We start from the raw sequence: 20,136 nt of genomic DNA, 5'->3' as shown, positions 1-20,136 counted from the left end.
AGGCTAACATCAATGTTATTTATTTATGTGCTATTAACTGTGTCACCATTTCTACTGTTCTAAAATTTAAATATTGTAAGATTTTATTGTTTCACTCAAAAAATGTTATGTTATATACGATTGTTTAGCTGTTAGCACCAATTTATACGGTTGAATGATTTTACCTCATTGAAAAAGCTATATTGCATATTTGCTTAATCAGCATAATTTAGGGGATTTTAAAAAATATTTGGGGAAAATTGATCACATCCATTTTAGATAGTAGTTTCTAATGGGAAAGTCCCAACTATGAATGTTTGTTCAGTATAGTACATGATTCCTTCAACAACATTTACTTCAGAAAGTTTTAATCCGAAATTGACTGGTACACCTAGTTGAAATTGTCTTACATTTTAGTAAGGGTTAAGAACATCATAAAACCGCGCAAAGAAATTTACAATAGAATTACTTGAAAAGCAAATTTCATCATTTATTATTAAAACCTAATTAATGACTTACTTCATATCATTTTAAAATACAGCTAACATTCTGAAACTGAAACAATTTGAGTAAATGGATAGCAAGAAGGTGCCAGTTGGTAATTTAATAGACCTTAGTCCAGAAAAAGTTTGTTTTTATATATTATTTTTTTCTAAAAGATATTGTTTATAAACACAATAAATTTTTTATCTGATATTATAGAGTTACTAGTTTGATCCTTACTGGAGAAACATGGTTTATTTTAACTTCTTAAGCAGTTTAATAGAACTTAGTGTATCTATATTATATGTTTTTTTTGCTTAGAATTATCATATTTCATAAGAAAGAAAACAAAACTTAGTCCTTTCTAAACTATTTTCTGTCTTAAAACAATATTTGAGATTATAACATTGTCTGGAATACTTTTAAGAACTACATTATAAATACATGTGTAATTAGCATTGTTTGAATACTTTTATATTTTGTTACATAAAAATATTAGTTAGAAAAAATCATTTTAAGTTTTTATATTTTTATTAAATTTATTTACTTGAAGTTTATTTATTTTTAAGAAATGTTTACTAACAGAAATCAAATGAAAAGACAAATGAAAAAAAGTGTTCTACTGTTATGCCAAAAGAAATGAAGGGATTCCTAACAAAAGTCTACAGTATTGGTCCTATAAAAAGTAAACAATTGCTTATTTATTTTATTTAAAAAGGTTTAAATACATTTTTATTTGTTCAAAATTTAGTGAAGTCCTGTAATTTTTTAATTTTTATTTTAATAAAAGTGTTCTAGAAAATTTGTTTATATATTTAGTCTTTTTTTATAATTTTTTTTTAAAGTTTTTGAGTTTAGTTATTAGTAATTATTTAATTATCCCCCTTTCTATTTTTGGTTTTTTGATAAACTAAAGCCAAATTTTTGCCCTTCAGGCTGGCTTTTTTGTATCAAGTTGTGGCAAACCTGTATGAAGAGTAACTCCTTGTTGAGTTAATTGAATTTAATAACAATGTAAGTAATCTGTTACAAGTATGAACATATAAACTAATGAGTCAAAGCTTAATAATTCTACATCCCCTTCAGCTCATTTAAGGAAAAATAAACTTAAGGTAAAACAAAATTCAAATGAGGAAATCTAGATAAGTAACAAAAGGAATTTATTAAAAATTTTGATAATTTCAATATACTAATTAACTAATTAGTTTTGGCTTTAACCAAGTAAAAAACTTTAACAAATTAACGATTAACAAATAAATAATATAACCCTAATACAAAAAAAAAAAACAATACAATTAAGTTCTACAAAACTTAACATTTAATTTACGGTCAATTCATTCTGTCTTTGTTTATATAACCAATTTAGACCTGGGGCATTAAAATATTTTAACCTACACAGAGTAAGTGGTACTTTTTTTTTTATGGAAACCATAGGAGCAGTAGTGTGCTCTTCCTCAACATTCTTATGATCCCCATCAGCTTCATTTGTCTTATTAATTCTGGCATCATTCAAATCATTAGAAAACATTGAAAGCTAATCAGGAGATTGATGACTTACATTGTGCTCTTGTAAGCTAGATTGATCTCAACACCAACCATAGGATGCCCTTGCATCAATACTTGTTGAGATTGGGTTGTGCAACTTCAAAAACCTTCTTTTCCTTTACGTCAATCTCCGTGAGCCATTGATTCTCACTACAAATTGATCATGTGAAAGGACCTCCATAACAACTCTACTCCTGTCCCATTTACATGAATGGTTGCCGCTCTGGTTCTGCAGTAGACACCTACTGCCAACCTACAAAGGTCACAACTTCCTAGCTTTGTGGTTGATAGCTTCTGCAATTTTGACAAATCTTGTACGCACTGCCTCTTCTTTTAATTTCCATGCTTCTCTCCTTACAGGTTGCACCGCAGGATTAGAAAACTTGTCCAGCTTGTTTAAAAAAGCAAAATCATCTTGCAGCTGTTGTCTTTATATAATTTCAGCTGGGTATACTTTACAGTTGTTGTCAAAGGTGTTCCTCAACTGAAGCATCACACTCAAAAATCTAGGCTACCTGATTCAGTAACATTGGACCTTAAGAGTTTTTTAGCTTAATTTACAGTGACTTCTGCTCTTCCATTTGACCTTGGATAGTATGCTGAAGCTATTCGATGTGTAACATCCCAGGTTTTAAGAAATTCATTTGTTGGTCTAGACAAAAATTCTGAACCACCATCACTTGATATCTCCTCAGGTACTTCAAATTTAAAAAGTAAGTCTTGTAGGCACTTAATCAAACCACGCAAACCTGCTTGAGATGCCTATCACTTTCTCTCACAGAACTCCATTATACCTGTTTCAAGCATCTGTTACAGTCTTGAATGTTGCTTTTGGAATTCTGTGTGCCAATTTAAATGGAGTTTCTGAAGCATATGTTTCTCTCTTGCAATACAATTAAGAGGTGGGAGATCTACAGTTCTTTTAGGTATCCCACCTTGTTTCTTTGTGACAAACATATCATGACACCAGATTACAGGTTCACCAAATGGGACACTTTCCAAAACACCTAACTTCTCATCCTTTATGAGATTCCCTTCAACTTGCTTTTACCAATGAATTGGTACGTGTGCTGGAGTATGAAAAGCAAGAGGTTTAGTATTCCAAATGAATTTCAAGTGGGGGCCCACTCATTTGGTTAACTGGTCATATATTAAACATAGAAGTTGCATATCTTTGCAGAAGCCACTCACACATCTTACTCACATTTTCACTTGTAGCCTTGAATGGAAGCTTGCATGGTTTATCTGGAACTTTGCTTCTGGTTGGGCAACTGCAGGTTACCTCGTGTGACTTGAGTTTACTTTGATCTTTTTCATTTTAATTTGCAACAACTTTTGAATGCTGATGAGGCAGATGAGAGCCAATAGTGGGAAAATCTCTATTTATGATAAGAAGTTCAACCATTGTTTTATATGAGAGAAAAAACCTAGTCATTGAGTCACTGACATAAATAACACTATTGCAGCTGACTACCTTGTTTTTTGGAGACACTCCACTAACAGTAACTCTGAAAACACCTAAAATGTTTATTAGAATTTTTTAGCAGCTGGAAAATTGATTGATGCAGGAAGTAGGTTATTCTTACCAAAACCAGCATCTTGAAAATTTTTTTATCCCCAAAGATTTGACTGTGCACCATTATCAGCTAACGCACTAACCATAACAAACTTGTTTTTGCTGTATTTAGTAATTTTAATTGATGTTTGAGGAATGTTGAATGTCTAGGCTCTACGCAAATTTCTCTTGTCAGAAATAATGTTGTTCAACATAATTTGTTTATTAACGTGTAATGACATTACTTGTGTATTCTAATGTATAAAACAGGAACTATCATCATAGGTTTGAACAGCATTAACCTTCTTTGACTGGCTGCATCAACAAAAAAATGAGTATCTAAAAGGTTTTACATTCTGAGTTCCTTTCCTTTTGAATGGATGAAACAACTCTTTATAGTGCTGGCAAGATACATATTGGGACTTATCCCCTACATTAAAAGATTTATTTTTCTCTCGTTGAAACGAAGATACTGCTGATACATTCCGAGAGTTCTCTGTTGCATGTCTACCCATTTCCTTGCTTTCAATAAAGGAAATTATCTCAAACGATGACTTGGACAACATATCTTCAGTGATTAGAACTTTTCTTCTAATATCTTTGTCACCTACACCTGCAAGCATCACGTCTTTAATTTCTTCTTCTATATAACTTGCAACATTTTCTTTCCACATTCAAACTCACTAACTGTAGTGAAATTACAAGTTTCTGCCTTACTTTGAACACGGGTTGCAAATGTTCAAAAATCTAATCGTGGTCTTGATGCAAGCTTACTAGTTCTGTTCTTTTAACACCAACTGCAACTTTCATGACCGCTATTAACTCCATCAATTTAGCTACATAATCTTCTAACTTTGCCATTAACCTAAGATAATTTGTCAACATGAGATCACCAAGTTTGTCATGCGCACATTGAGACAGTTGTATGCTTGCATTCTGGCTGCTTATGTTTGAACCAATTTTGAATGCCTCCCACCTGCGAATGAAAGCAAGCCATGTTTCTTGATGATTCTATGGTCCACTCTTGGCCGAATCAGTTGAGGTTCATTTGGCATTGATACACTTTTTGATGAACCAGAATTATTTTCATGCTCAATTTTATGCAGGTCCAGAAGCCTGCAAACTAACTCACATAATTCATCTAGCGTTTGGTAGCTGCATTGTTGAATTAAGTGAATTTAATAACAATGTAAATATCTGAGATAAAACAAGTATAAACATATAAACTAAAATGAGCTAAAGCTTAATAATTCCACACTAAATATTACAATTACACTACATAAAATTCTTACTGTTTATAAAACTTTAAAATAACAGTATAAGATAAATGCAGTATAAGATAATAATGAATACAGTATTCTTTGAATTTACAGCATTAAGTAAGTTTAAAACTAGTTAAAAACCTAACATCTTTTTTTAATGGCAGATATTATAAAACAAGGTGAATACTTCTATTATAAAGCTATATAAATAAATTAACTTAAGTAGAAACTCTTTTAAAATTATATATTTCAAGGTTAGGAACTGTGGTTGAAGGTTAAATGTAGCTTAAATTTATAAAAGTTGCGCATGTAGAAAAAATTGAATTAAATTACTTGAACTTAACTATTTTGTATCAGTTTTTTACAGCAGAAGATAAAACACAGGAAATGATTTACCAACATTAGCATTCTAATAAACCAACGGAAATTATATTTTGAAAACCTCGCTAATATTTTGCTCGGAAAACGATAAGTAATGCGAAATATTATTCACAGCTAATGTGTTTTGGTCTAAAATAAGCATTTGAAAAACAAAAAATCGAACAAATCACACTGAGAACTTTTCTCCTCTTCCGTTGCAGTGGTCATACACAAGATTTCCGACTAATTTTGCCAGTCTGTCTGCATTTTGCTGAAGATACAAAAACAAGTTACTGAAAAGTAAATATATTGCAAATGCTACAACAGACTTAAACAACATAATCAGTTGGAAAAAAGTGCTAACATCTAATTGTTTTTTTAAATTAAAGTTACTATGTATCAAATTGTTAATTGAATCATTTTATTTTACTTCTTTACACACTGACAAATATACAAATATTTAATAAGGCAATACATATATTCATTCCAGTAAATTGACCAAATACTTAATAGTATTGAAACTGCTTCAACTAACTTTTAGAAAAAAACAGGGATCAGGTATCAGCAGGCATTTGGTGGTCACAGAAAAAATTATTAAAAATAACTTGCAGGTTGGCAATTCTAGTTTAAGTGACAAAGTTACCTTGTTAAAACTGGTTGTTTATTTTTCTTTAAAACAGTGAAACATATAATAGTTGTTTAAAAATAAAATAAATCACAACAAGTTTTAAAATTAAAGTGTTATACATCTTAAGAGTAATATAAAGCAACTGTTTTTGCTCAATGTTGCTTGAATTAAGCTTTCAAAGTATACTCCTGGTATATTAAACAGACTGTTTTACTTATTTTGCCTTGTTCTATTCCTTTTCCTTAGCATGCTAGGCATTTAAAAATCAAACTGTCCTTATTTTAATATCATCAAAATATTTGTCTAAAAATACTAAAGGTAGTAGTTCAACAGTGTTTCTAAGAATGTAATATAGACACTTAGTTTTTGAAAAAATTAGCGTTTTTAAATGTAACTCTACACTAAGACAAATCAATCTATCCCTTCTCCTGGTAGAGAATGACAATATTTTACTTAGATATCATCACACTTTAAGCAGGGTGGCCACTAAACCTGGAATCCTGGAAAAACATAGAAAAACCTAGAATTTGACAATTTAGTTTAAAAAACTGGAAAAACCTAGAGTTTTGAACAACACTAAAAAACCTGGAATTTTGAGCAATTTTTACATGTTTAATAGTGAAATTTTGATTTGACACAAAAAGTCTATCATATAGATAAAAAATTTCATGTTAGCAATAGCATCAAAAATTTTTTTGTTAAAAAACACACTTAGAGTAGCTTTACAATATCTTTTCAATGTTTTTATACTATTTAACACATTTTTTATTGTAAACTTAATTTTAAACTAAAAGTGACCTAAAAACATGTACTTTAAAAAACATGGAAGTAATTCAGCAAACTTGAAAGAAAATTCTAAAATACCACAGGCCACCCTGTTAAACTAAGTTTACAATATTTCATCCTTCTTTAAACTTCTTTTATACTCCTGGTTACTTTTGAAAGTACTTTATAATATTTTGTCCTTTTTGAACTTTTGTTCCATGTAGTTGCCATCAAATGGTAAACCTATTAGTGAAAGCCTACTCATTTGCTGGAACGGTTTATGATCAAGTTTTTGACAAGGAACTTCACAATTTGAACTCAGAGCAACTTTCAAATTTTCATAAGGTGTTAGAGGTAATAGTAGGTAAATCATCATTTATGATCAGGAGATTAACCATGGTTTTATGAGAAAGGAAAGATCCTTTCACAGAGTTGTTGACATATACAATTTTATGTAATTAACTCGTTATTTGAGACATTTAGTTAAATTTAGCTTTGAAGAAATCAAGTATGTTAAAAGAAATTTATTTCCAGTTCAAAATGTCACAGCAACAAGCATTAAATTTTTACAAAAACCTATCATCTAGAAGTCTCTCCATCCTTAGAGTTTTGGTTAAACACCAGTATTAGCTAAAGAACTAACCCATGCAGACTTGTTTGTATCACATTTGACAATAATTACTCACGTACAAGGATGATCAGTAGCTGCCTTGGCTTTAGGCCAGCTTTTTTTTGTTAATTATGTTAAAATTCAAAAGCATCTAGTGACATTACTTGGTTATCTTCTTGTAAAATACTTAAGAGTCATCATTTTGAGTTTGGATGGAATTATTATTCTTTACTCTACTGCGTTTTAAAAAATGACAGTATCTAAAAGGTTTATATTTTTCATTACCTTTTTGTTAAAATATAAAATATCTTTTTACAGCCTTGTTAAGGATTACAGTGGTAATTACTCCCTGTGTTAAAGTTTGCCTTATTTGTTATGACATTAGAATAGGGAACTGCTGATGTTTGAATTTATAAAGTAAATTGTTTCAATAGTGTTAACAATTTTTTTTGAGGTTTCTTTGTTAATGTCAGTGTCTCCAACACCTGCAATCATCATATCCCTTATTTCTTTTTTCATGTTACATTCTATTAATAATATTTTCAATCATTTACTGTAGTAAATCTGCAAGTTTCAACCTTACTTCTTTACTCAAGTGGCAAACGTTTGGAAAGGTTCAGTTTAATAATTGTAGTCATATTGCAGGCTTCTAAGCTCTGTTCTATTCACATCAATTGCTACTTTAATTAAAGAAACTGAGACTCCGTTAGGTTTGAAAATTAGTCCTTAGATTTTTCCATCAGTTAAGAATTAGTTGCTTGCTGTGTGCACAGTGGAATAAACTAATTTCTGCTTTTTTGTTGTTTGTAACTGATGCTCTCTTTAAAGTCTCTCATATTTTAATAAAAATTAACCACTCATCTCTTGAATGATCCCTAGGTTAATCTCTGGCCAAAATAGCTCTGATTTAGACAACTGATTATGCTCAACTTTGTTAAGAATAAAAATGTTACATACAGTATTACATGGTTCAATTGGTGTTTGATAGTTACAACCCTGAATTGTACTTTTAATGACAACCACGTTAATTTTGAGGATTGTGGATGAAGAGCAAATCCTTGTTCAACATATTAGCTTTAGTTATAAAAATTTAAGATTATGTAAAAAAGTATATTAAGTAACTCATTAATAAAATACAGTACAATGAGCTACATAATTTTTGCAACATTGATTTAATGTTATGTATTAAGTATGTATGTTTTTTTTTACATTTAAAAAACTTCAAAGAATAATTCCAGTATAACTTAAAGCACAAAAAAAATATTACTTCTTATTTGATGAGGAAACATTTCATTTGTATGCTTACAAGCAACAAACCCCGGTGTTTAAACCAGATTTTGTTGAAAAAATTCCAATAAGAAATTCATCATTCAGTTTTTTGTTAGATGATGTTGTTGATGAATTTACAATAACCACAACTAACAATGTTATTCACAAGCTAAAAGTAAGAAATTTTATCAAATAACACTATTTATATCAAGATTTCTATAACTTTTATTTAGTTTTTTAAAATATGTTTATTAAAGATAAAAAAAGCTGTGCACACTAATATACTAAGAAAATGAAAAGTTTTTAATTATATTTTTAGGAAGAAAACTAACTTTAAATAAAAGATGTAAAAATTTGTTGTATACAAATAAATAACAACTCTTATGTTGTGAAATCAAACTTAAAACTTTTTGTTGTATGTTCTACAGTTTAATAGAACAATCTGTGCTGTAAACTATAAGTTACAATAATGTGGACAGAAAAAAACATTTTTCGTTTTTTAATGTTAAAAAACATCATGTTTTAATTTTTTAATTAAGCATTCAAACACATATTTTAAAGTTTTTACTAAAATAATTTTCAAGTATTGTGGTATTTATAAATAAGTAATCTAAGTACTAAAACAAAACATAATATTATTAAACAGCAATATATTAGACAAGTAGTAGCATACATTACAACAAAGTACATATATTAAAAACTATATTCTACCTATTTTGAGTATGTTTTTAGTTTTAAGCACAAGTATTTATATCAGTGGTTTTCTAACTTTTAAATTGTTGTGCATAGTAAGCCACTAAAGAAACTTTAAGTTTTTAATTCGAATTGTCAAGTTTAATTTTTTTGCTTTCATTATAATATATTCATTATATTATGAACTATAAAAATAAGTTTTTAAAAGTGAAGTATAATTAAAAAAAACATCATTAAAAAAAAGTATAATAAAGTTAGACATTAAGTTTCTATTGGTTTTATGCAAAATACTTTGTACAGGTGCTTATTTTGAAAAATTGTGCTTTAAAAACATACTTCTAACTAAATATAAAATTTGTTATAGTTTAAAAAGTAATTCCGTTTTAGGCAGATAGTCTTCAAGAATTAACTTGGTGGGTAGAAAATTTACAGCAAATGAGAACAAATTATTGTAATATTAAACTTCCTAAAAAAAGTGGAAACTCAACTTTTTATTTAGATGAAAATGACACTACAGATGGATTACTAGCTTCATTGTCAAACAAAACAAAAAAATGCAGTAAGTTGTTTTAAAAGTATAACTTTTAATTTTCACAAGTTTAGTTGTTATTTTATTTTCGTTTTAATTCTTTTAAATGAATAACTTTTCTAAAAAAATACTTTGGTATAATGATTAAGATTTTAGTGTTCACAAAACTAGTCAAACAACATAATTTTATACATAAAGATGTTATCAACTTTAAACATAATTAAGTGGTAGAAAGTTTAGTTTTTCATGTCAGATTTACATGCTCGTTTACCATATAACATTTACAACGAAAGCTTTTATTTTTTTAATGATAGTTTTACAATTATGATTGAACACTAAAACATCTTTTTTAAACATACAAAAATTACTTAACGATTATAGACAAATACAGGATTTTTTATTTTAATATAGTATAATATTTTTAAATTTTTTTTAAAACTTATAGCTATGAATTTTGTGGAAATTTATTTTAGTATTCATTAAAACAAATTTTCCTCTAACTCGTTGAAAATTATCAGTTTTCAGAGAAAAAAAGTACTTGGTTTGAAAACTTTTGACATGTTAAGTAAATTTTTTTTATTGAATAAATTTAGTTTATTAACTAAAAGAAAACTAATTTGTTATTATTTATTATTTTTACATTTTTTGCATCAATATTTTTTTATACTTTTTTATGAGAAAATGTTTATACTTTGGGTACAAATATGTAGTTAAATTGTTTATAACTGCTTGAAAATTATCAGCTTAACTCAAAAAGAAAGAAAAAATTATTTGAAGATTTTTCTAAGAAATTAAAGTTAATTTTTCAATAATCAAAATTCTGCTTTACAGATAACAACTTAATAGTCTATTATTTTTTACTTTTAGGAATCAAATTAAGTCGTGTTGACTTTTTATAGGTTCTAACTTATTAAATTTTTATAACTGATCATACACTACTTAAAAATTTAAACTTTGTTTAATATTTTAGAAAAACAAAACAGCTCATTAGTTGAACTTTCATCTACTATTTCAAAAAACAATGAATCATCGGAAAATAACATTAGAACAACCAGCGACTTAAAAGTTTATGGTTTGGTTTTTTCAGTTTGAAATTTTTGTAAATGCGCATAACAAATATGCTATTATAATAATACCGTTTATTATAATAGTTACAATACCGTTTAAACACAATTTTGTTTAAATATATCTTAATGAAAATAAGTAGGTTAATTTTTTTTATTTGTCTAACCTAAATAATGCAATTTTGATATTCATTGTATAAAGTTTACTTTTAAAATATAAAACAGAAGTTTAAGAGAAAAAACTACTAGTAAAATTTGTAGGACATGTGATGGGAAACGCTTTAAAAGGTTTAAAATCTGGAATTTCAAAAGGAGCTGATCCATTAAAAAATAAAATTATGGAGAAATTACGTATGTTTTTTATACGTTACTTTAAATTGAAACTTATAAATTATATTGCTGTTAATTTTAAACAATGTTAAATTAGTTTTAAATCTTTTCTAGCCTTAACTTTACTACTCATATATTGATAAAAACTTTTTACTATAAATTCTAAAAACTTTGCTAACATAACAAAGTTTTCACTTTTGATAATTTAATGTAAAAAAAAAATTTTACATATTTCTGTTATAAATCTGTTCTACTTGTAGCTATAGTAGAGGAACTAAAAAGTATTATTCGTGATAAAGACATGGAAATTGAATTACTCAATACAAAACTTAATGCAAGAGAGGTTAGAGTAACAGTTTTGAAATTGAATGTTGTAGTTTAACTTGTATAATTGACTGTATGTTTTGTAGGAAGCAATGTTGTTGTTGAAAAGAGAATTTAGCAAATACGAAAGTTTATCTCTTAATGGTTAGTTTGATTATAGGTTAGAATACTCTAAAGTTTTAATAGTCTAGCGCAAAAATTTGTTTGTAAATTAAAAAAAATACTACTGTAAAAGGTTATGATTTTGTATGAATTTTAATTTTAAGTTGTAAAAAATAATATTTTACTTATCTAATTTTTTATATGTAACTAAATAGTTAATTGTCCCAGCATTTTTTACCTAACATTCTTGTTTTCTATACATTTTCTTATTTACAGAGATTAGATTTATTTAAAAGAAATGTATGGTATTTTATTCTATTTTGATCAGTTTTAAATTCCACATTTTTTTAGAAAACCTCTCTTCAGAATATGCAAATGACTTAGATGTACTAAAAGATGAAAATCAAAAACTTAAAAAGCAAGTTCTCAGTTTAAATGAGACTGTTGAAATGCTAAAAGAAAAAGTTAAAATCAAGGAAAACGTAGCTAACGATCTAGACCAAAAAGTTAAAAAATAATTAATTTAATAATTTTATTTAATAATTAAAGTCTATGTTTGTGCTTCATTTTTTAAATTGAATAATTTAAAAGGTTTATTTGAGTTTAAAGTTGAAAATTATTGTTTAATAAATTTGTTATAAAAACATAATAAAATTTATTTTTTAATTTTAAAGAATCGGTCTAGCCCAGGGGTTGGCAGCTTTTCATAAGTCGCGGGTAGCATGAAAAAAAAATTCAAAAATTATTTAAGAATAAAAATTATATTTTTAACCAAAATGTAATATAAGCAATTTTAAGAAACTAGTAAGGGGTAATAATTAAATTAACAGTCTAATTGTGATTTTTCACCACAAAAACTTTTGCTTTTATTGTTTTAAAAAATTGTGTTCGTAGCAGAAAAGTACCTGATTGACCGCAGTTTGTCGACCCCTGGCCCTAATGTGCTGAATTAACTTTTTTAGTAGTTATATTTCACCTTTAAAGCTTGAATTTTTAAACTTTAAAAAATTATTTTGTATTAGTATTAAGTACATATGTCTAGTAATTATTTTATATATATTTTTGTTTTCTTATCCGTTAAATTGCAGTTTCATTAAATAACAAAAAATAATTGAATTTCATGAACTTTATTTGTTTATAGTTGAAACGATTATCTGGAAATATCTCGTCTAATTCTTCGAATAATTTAGCCAGGGAATGTCACTTGAATAAAGAGGGAGGAGGCAGTTATGTCTATGTTGACACACAAGCTGAAGAAATAAAAGTTTTAAAGGTGAAGACCATTAGCGTTTTGTTTACTGAAATGAATTGTTTTTTCTTTAACTTTAATTCAATTAAATTTAAAAAGTTTTTAATGTTAAGTGTAAGTGCTAAGCTATAACTAGTAAGTTTTAGAGCTTTGAAATTAATTATGACGGTAGTTTTAAAAAAGAATTTTAACTCATCTTTTGTTGAAATTTTTTAATATTTAACCTTCGTTAATTTATAGAATTTTTAAGTAGTAAAATTAATATAATCATTATGCAATTAAGTTGTTTTGTAGCTTATGCGGTTATATAAGTATATTTAAATCAAAAAATACTAAAAATTATATCTAAAACATAGTAATATTTTTTTTACTTAAAAATAGTTTAACTACATATTTTTTTAGTTGAAGTTGCGTATGAAAGTCTAATCAAAAATTAAATAAAACCAAAAAAAAAAAGAAATATATAAACTATTTGCATATTAAATTACAACTAAATGATGCTAAATTTTAGGTAATTTTTATTTCAGAATAATTTAGAAGCTTACAAGTTGCAAAACAAATTTTTAAACAATGAAATCGTAGATTTGTTTCAAATAAAAAAGAAAGATGAAGAAAAAATTAAAGAGTTGGAAATCATGGTAATTAAAAGTAAACAATAGTATAGTTTTACATTGCGTCTTTTAAAAACTAAACCAAAAAATAAATATTTTGGTGTTGTTTTTTACAAGTTTTAGTCCGAATATTATCCTTTTTAAAGGTTTTGTCTATTGATAATATCCATTGTTATTTTTACTAAATTGTAATATATTTTAAAAGTAAGCATGACTTTTGCATAACTGATTTCCTTATTTTATAAATAAAAATAACTATATTTACGTTCTAACAAGAATAATACTTCTTAAAGGTAAATAATAAAAACAAACCAACAAAACAGTACTTCAACCGCGACGCAGAATTCCTGCAGATGCAGAGCAAATTCCTGGTCATGCTGTCAGACAAGTCACGTGACCAACAGGGCTTTTCCTCACTTGGTGGCGCGAATCTCGGGTTTGACGAGGCGGAACGCAAAGAAAACATCAGGAACTTGATCAACAACGAAATTGAAAAGAATAATGTACAAATCAGCGCAAAGTCAGTGTGTTGTATGATTAGCAATAATGCAGTTTTTGTTTCTCAGGTTGTGTTTAAACAATTAAATAATAAGTTAAGTAAGTATGCTAGGAGCTGAATTTTTAAATATACCACACATTATTCAACTTATTTTTAAATGTTTATTTACTTAAACTTTATAGTGACAAAATCAAAACTTGTATGAGTTTTAAAAAGCTGTTTAGGGCGTCATTAAAAAAAATGTTTTTGAAGTTATTCTTTTTTGTTTACAGAGGTGGTGAATATGATGAGTATGGATTTAGCAAAAGACTGACGATAGATGATACCAGTTTAAAACAAGCGGCTCAACATTCCGCTATACAGAGGCTTGAAATGGACAAGAAATTTCTAGCCGAAAAGAAACAGCACATAAATAATTGGAAGCAATATATTGACAACCAGTTAGCTTTTTTATTGTCATTTTGAAATAAAAGCTTTACTGATAACTTTAAATAAAGACTGGGCACTTTTTGTATCATTCTAAACGTTTTATTTATATTTAAATTTATTTAGTAAAGTCTTTTGACTACATGCTTTTTATTTAATTCTAATTAAATAATACAAAACATTTAAACTTAAATTTTTGACGTTCTTATTTGGTAGAAATTTTAAACATAGTAATTACTATTCTTATTTTAAAACAATTGTTATTTACATAAAGTATGTACTAGTTCATATGTTATGTTGATTAAGAAATTAACCGTCTGTCCAACAACCGATAAATTTAAGATAAAGTTTTACCTAATAGTACCAAAGTTATAGTTTTAGTAATTTTAAAAATAACTAACATCTAATTTTTTTCATAAGATTTTTTAATTTCTGATAAATTTAGTTACACTTTAATAAGCTTAAGTCATAACTTCTTAACTATTCAGTGAAAAATTGGAAAGATCTTATGAGTTGAAAATGTTAATACGAAACGGAATACCAAATAGTTTGAGATCTAAAGTTTGGGGCTGGATGGTTAAACAGAGAACTAGACACATCCAGTTAGTTTCAAGAAAAAGTTTATTTTATCTCTTGTAAAGGATAGTATGAAGCATATCTTGCAAAAACTAACTTTTACTAATAAAGTGAAATTTGATAGTTTTTACTTGTTTACTTGAAAACACTTTTTAATAACTTTTAATACTTAAAAAAAAGTGTGTTTAAATACTTTTTATTTAAAAAAGTAAGTTAATATATATATTTTTTATTTTAAATAGCTATTAATTTTTTTTAATACTTTACAAACTTTTAAATAATTAAAAATTTTAATATATATATTGTTGATTTGTTGTTGCTTTGAATTTACTAGTTTTAAATTTCAGTTTTCTTATCCTTAACAAAAAGAGAATATTATTAATTACCTTTGTAGCAATTTTTCATAGTAAGTTTTAGTTTTTGCTTTAAAATTGCAAGTTAAGTTTCGTATAAAAAAGTTTTCTTTATATTTTGATTAAAGAAATAGACATTTAAATTGATTGTAGTAACCTTTAATTACCACTTGTACGACATCAATTGCTACTTGAAATTCAAAATTGATATTATATTCTACATTTAGAGAAAGAATCCTGAGCAAGTTCGGAGAAGATTATTACGAGCAAATGGTGCAGTTGGCACAACCGGAGCTCGTAGCGAAACAAATAGAACTGGACTTGCTGAGAACACTTCCTTACAACAAGTTCTTCAACTCCAACAGTGCTGCCGGTATCGATCCGTTGAGAAGAGTTCTTCGTGCCTACAGTAATCACAATCCCGCTATTGGGTAAACGAATGACATGAGTTATTAAGTTTAAAAAACTGTTTATTTTCATTATAAGAAATCATAGTAGAAAAGTATCATGTTATCATTAAACAAGTTAAGTAAACGGACGTACAAACAACAGATATACTCAGGGTTTGAACAGACTCGCTGCAGTTGCATTGCTATTCACTAATGAAGAAGATGCATTTTGGACTTTGGTCGCTATTATTGAGTGCATACTTCCTAACGGCTACTACAGTGAAACTTTGATTGCCTCTCAAGTTAGATCGCATGTTGAGCTAAAGATTTGTTACATAAATAGTAATAAAATAATGTAATCTAGTGAGAAAAAACTAGGCTTAACTTAATTAGGTTGCTTTTCGCCTAAGCTAACGGATTTTGATATTAAATTTCTAAAAGTATTTACCTTGTAATCGATGAGAATGTACAAAATTTATTACTATAAAACTTAAACTATTTTTTTTAAAGTAACTTAAATTTTTAAAGTTTATGTAAACAATTTTAAAAAATTAAAAATTTATATCTTGCTATTTAATTGAACTGTAGGCAGACCAGCGGGTGTTTAAGGACTTGTTGGGCGAAAAGTCACCTCGATTGTTGCGTCACATGACGTCGCACAAAATGGACACCACATTGATAACATTCAACTGGTTTTTGTGCATATTTTGTGACAACTTACACCATCACATAACTTTCCATGTTTGGGATATTTTCCTGTACGAAGGTTCCAAGGTAGATATTTTTTTATCTAAAATGGTTGTCCATAAACATAAGAGTAAATTTTATATTTAAATGTATGAATTAGAAGTAGTTTTTAAAAGTGTAAAGCAAAAGTTTTGAAAATTCCTTGCCTTGTACTTTATTTAGTATGTATGTTTTATTGTAGTTTGTTGTTGCAGAAAACTTTAAACTAAAAATATACCAAAAAGTGTGTACTTTTTAAAACCTGGAGGAAATTTTTTAAACCAGGAAAAAATTTGCCAAAAACATTTGGCAACCTCGTCTAGGTTTTTATCATAAAAAGAAAGTTTCAACAGTGTAAAACATTGATTCCAAAATTTATAAACTTTAAAAAAATACTTTTACTTAAAGTATGTTAATGAGACTTAAATACTTCATTTTATAAATTATTTTCGTAATTTAATTTACTATTACTTAAAAAAAAGTTTTAATTAAGATATTTCAGCTTCGTAAATAATTATTTGCTAAAAGTTAATATTATTAGGAAACATGAAAGTTTATATTTATTTTTATAAATAAATATATGTATAGACAAGTCTTTTTTATTAATAACAGATTATGAATTTATTCTTTCAAGAATTTATTTTACAAACTAAGTTTCGGTCAAATATATTTTACAAACTAAGTTTCGGTCAAAGTAACAGGTTATAATGATATTTTAACAATTCATGTGGTAGTAGCTTACTACTTGTTAATATTTTTTTACAATTATTATACATAAAAGGATTTTTTTTTGTTCATTTTAGAATCTATTTTACTTAACATATTCTTCTTTACAATAAATATGTATTACTAAAGTAAATTACATATAATAAATATTTTTTTTGTTTAAAATAACTGAAAAAAAAACGAAATAAATAATCATTCAATTTGGTTTTTACATGTAGAAAATACAGTTTTTCTTAGTTGAGCAATAGTTTATACTATGTTTATTTCTAACAATTACTTTCAATTGTCCAATAAATTGCACACAAACTTAACTACGTCATACATAAAATCATGACTGTAGTAATTCATTAGTTTAGTAATTTGTGGATAATATCTTTTTTTGAGGTTTAGGTTATTTTATAAGTAAAAAGTGTTTAAAAATTAATTTACAAAAACTAAAGTATATTTTTTTAATATAAGTTGTACGTATGTACATATTTATGAAAAATAATCATTATAATTCTATATTCGAAAGGGTTTTGTTGTATTTAACTACCACTTGCAACTTAAAATAAATATATATATTTTAGACTTTTAAAAATTATATAAAATTTAAAGCTTTTCGAATCTATCACTGATTCTTTTTCAAAAGTAAAATAATTAAATAAAAATAGTGTTTAAAGGGATTTTTTTCAAATATAAGTAAATAGTTTTTTACAGGTGCTGTTTCGCTTTGCACTGGCCTTGTTCAAATTGAACGAGGAAGAAATATTGCGATACGATGACCATGCTGAAGTTTTTAATTTCATGAAAAACATGACTAACAGCATTATCGACTCTAGGTACAATATAAATTTAGTAGTTATTCAGTAAAATCAACAACAAACATTGGCGAAAGTCTACAGAGCAGAAGCTTGGACTTTCGTTTGCCATGAAGCTAAAGTTTAACAAAAGGGCTGATCATGCCAATTCGATCATTAGACCAAAGTTTTGGTAGATTGAGACCGGTTTCGTCCTTATTAGGACTCAACAGTTAGTCACAACCGAATAACTTGCCGTCGTTACTCTACAAACGGTTTATGACGCTTTCACATGAAGCAACCATTTGCTGGCAATGATCAGTGATGTCAGCATTGTCATTTGCCGTGCAACGTTTAAAGCATTGTCCACTAGGCAAGACATCTGGTACGCTCGTTTTAGTACGATCAACAAAAAACATCGGCGAAAGTCTGCTGATCGAATTGGCATGATCAGCCCTTTTGTTAAACTTGAGCTTGTCTCACGGCAAACGAAAGTTCAGGCTTCTGCTCTGCAGAATTTCGCCGATGTTTTTTGTTGATCGTACTAAAACGAGCGTACCAGATGTCTTGCCTAGTAGACAATGTTTTAAACGTTGCACGGCAAATGACAATGCTGACGTCACTGATCATTGCCAGCAAATGGTTGCTTCATGTGAAAGCATCATAAACTGTTTGTATAATGACGACTGCAAGTTTTTCGGTTGAGACTGACTGATGAGTCCTAATAAGGACGAAACCGGTCTCAGTATACAGAAACTTGTGGCCTGATGAACGAATTGGCATGATCAACCCCTTTATTCAGTAATATGTTTAATTTCTATGTTAATATAACCAAGCCATCAACAATTATTTTTGTAATAAAAAAGTAATTTAAGGAAAAATTTGACTACAAAAATAAGGTTGGAAATAACTAAAATTGAGTATAACTGTTTTTAACAACTAATTTAATTTATTCCCAACAGTTGAATATTAAAAACCTTGAATTTTTTTGAGTGACAAAATTATGTAATACAGAACATATTTTACTCGAACTATCACAAAATGGTTGATAATTAAAACTAAACGTTATTATATTTTTTTGTTCAATAAAACCGTGGTATAACACAGGAAACTGACGCAATGCGCCTTCGAGGGAATGAATCCTTTCCCCATGCACAGGATCACACGGTTGAGAAACCATCACCTTGTGGAAATAAAAAATGAAATTGAAACGTACAAGAAGTTCAAGCAAAGCGTAAGGGAAATACCTGACCCTCCCACCCCCCGTCACCATAGCGACGAAGAAGCTTAAGTTTTCAATGTATTGGTTTTAGATTTCTATAAAAATATAAAATTATTTTACTGTCATTTTTGATTACAAATGTTCTAGTTGTTATGCTTTGTTATTGTGTATTACATCATGACATTCTGTTTCTTTTTATAATGAAATTGAATATTTTGTATACTAAGAAATTTTATATCTTACTACATCGAAATATTTCGAAAAAAAAGATTATAGTTTAAAGAAGGATTTAATATAAGATTATGTTTTTTTCTTAAATGTTTTTTACAGTTTTTTTTTTAGTTTTTTATATTGCAATACTCAGTAATCATTCAATATAGTTCGTGTTATATGCTGTTTGTTTTTTGTAAAGTATATAGCATTATTGTTCTGTATGTTTAAAAAATATTTCGTTAGAATGCATATTTTAAATAAGCCATTTCGTATAAAAGTTCTCACTTAAAACAAATGTTTTTTTTATTATATCTGATAGAAATATATGTTTTGTCTAATTAATCATACTAATCTTACTGGAAATATCTGCTAAAACTTTATCTACATAATCATTTTTTGTGTTATAGTGGTAGCAAAATGTGCAAAAAGTTTTACTACTTTCATAATGGTTCTAATTATTATTTTTGCAGTAATTTGTGTTATAGTTTTTTTAAATAACAACGTTTAATAAGTTTTTTTTTCATTCACCTTAGCATTTATGTTAATAGTTGTATGTCAAGTTTAATACCTGATCATAAAAAAGTATCGACTAAAATAAATTTTTAATGCTGATAAGATTGCAACTGTTTAACTGCTAAAATTAAAATATTTTATATTTCATATAATCTTCTCTAATAAGTATAGTTGTATAAGTTTGAACAAAATTTTAAAATTTTTCCTTTATATGTCATTACTATGTCTGTTTTTTACATCTAAAATTTTTTAAAGTACAAGATGTTTACAAATAAATTTCATAATATAGTGCTTTTACAAAACTCAATTTGTTTTATTTAACTTAAAATAATAGTTAAAGTATACTTATTTTGGTT

The 20,136-nt window shown here is 27.2% G+C and overlaps 1 protein-coding gene across 2 annotated transcripts; it reads left to right on the top strand.

Moving 5' to 3' along the window:
- Nucleotides 1-285: 285 nt before the first annotated feature.
- On the top strand, nt 286-19,900 carry LOC145833878 (TBC1 domain family member 2B-like). Of its 2 annotated transcripts, XM_082941116.1 has the most exons (19): nt 286-606; nt 1,048-1,147; nt 8,438-8,631; nt 9,537-9,708; nt 10,649-10,750; nt 11,004-11,093; nt 11,333-11,415; nt 11,483-11,540; nt 11,850-12,004; nt 12,640-12,771; nt 13,275-13,385; nt 13,682-13,878; nt 14,130-14,297; nt 14,772-14,885; nt 15,440-15,643; nt 15,765-15,903; nt 16,190-16,375; nt 17,753-17,874; nt 18,940-19,900. In XM_082941116.1, the coding sequence occupies exons 1-19, from the start codon at nt 553-555 to the stop codon at nt 19,121-19,123; spliced, it is 2,565 nt and encodes an 854-aa protein (XP_082797242.1). In that variant the 5' UTR covers nt 286-552; the 3' UTR covers nt 19,124-19,900. The 2 variants fall into 2 exon arrangements, with proteins under 2 accessions (XP_082797242.1, XP_082797243.1); XM_082941117.1 differs by lacking the exons at nt 286-606; nt 1,048-1,147; nt 8,438-8,631; nt 9,537-9,708 and having other exon boundaries at nt 10,689-10,743; nt 18,940-19,898.
- Nucleotides 19,901-20,136: the final 236 nt, after the last annotated feature.

The sequence above is a fragment of the Thalia democratica genome, chromosome 4 (genome assembly GCF_965202585.1).
Source record: "Thalia democratica chromosome 4, ktThaDemo2.hap1.1, whole genome shotgun sequence".
In the NCBI taxonomy this organism is placed as follows: Eukaryota; Metazoa; Chordata; class Thaliacea; order Salpida; family Salpidae; genus Thalia; species Thalia democratica.
Note: the sequence above shows the minus strand (reverse complement) of the source record. Positions and strands in the feature narration are given on the sequence as shown.

Bases quoted from the DNA above. Each gene is read 5' to 3' on its own strand.
- LOC145833878 (XM_082941116.1), top strand. From the start codon at position 553: ATGGATAGCAAGAAGGTGCCAGTTGGTAATTTAATAGACCTTAGTCCA. The intron at 11,094-11,332 runs GTATGTTTTTTA...TTCTACTTGTAG, and splicing joins TAAAATTATGGAGAAATTAC to CTATAGTAGAGGAACTAAAA. The intron at 17,875-18,939 runs GTACAATATAAA...GGTATAACACAG, and splicing joins AACAGCATTATCGACTCTAG to GAAACTGACGCAATGCGCCT.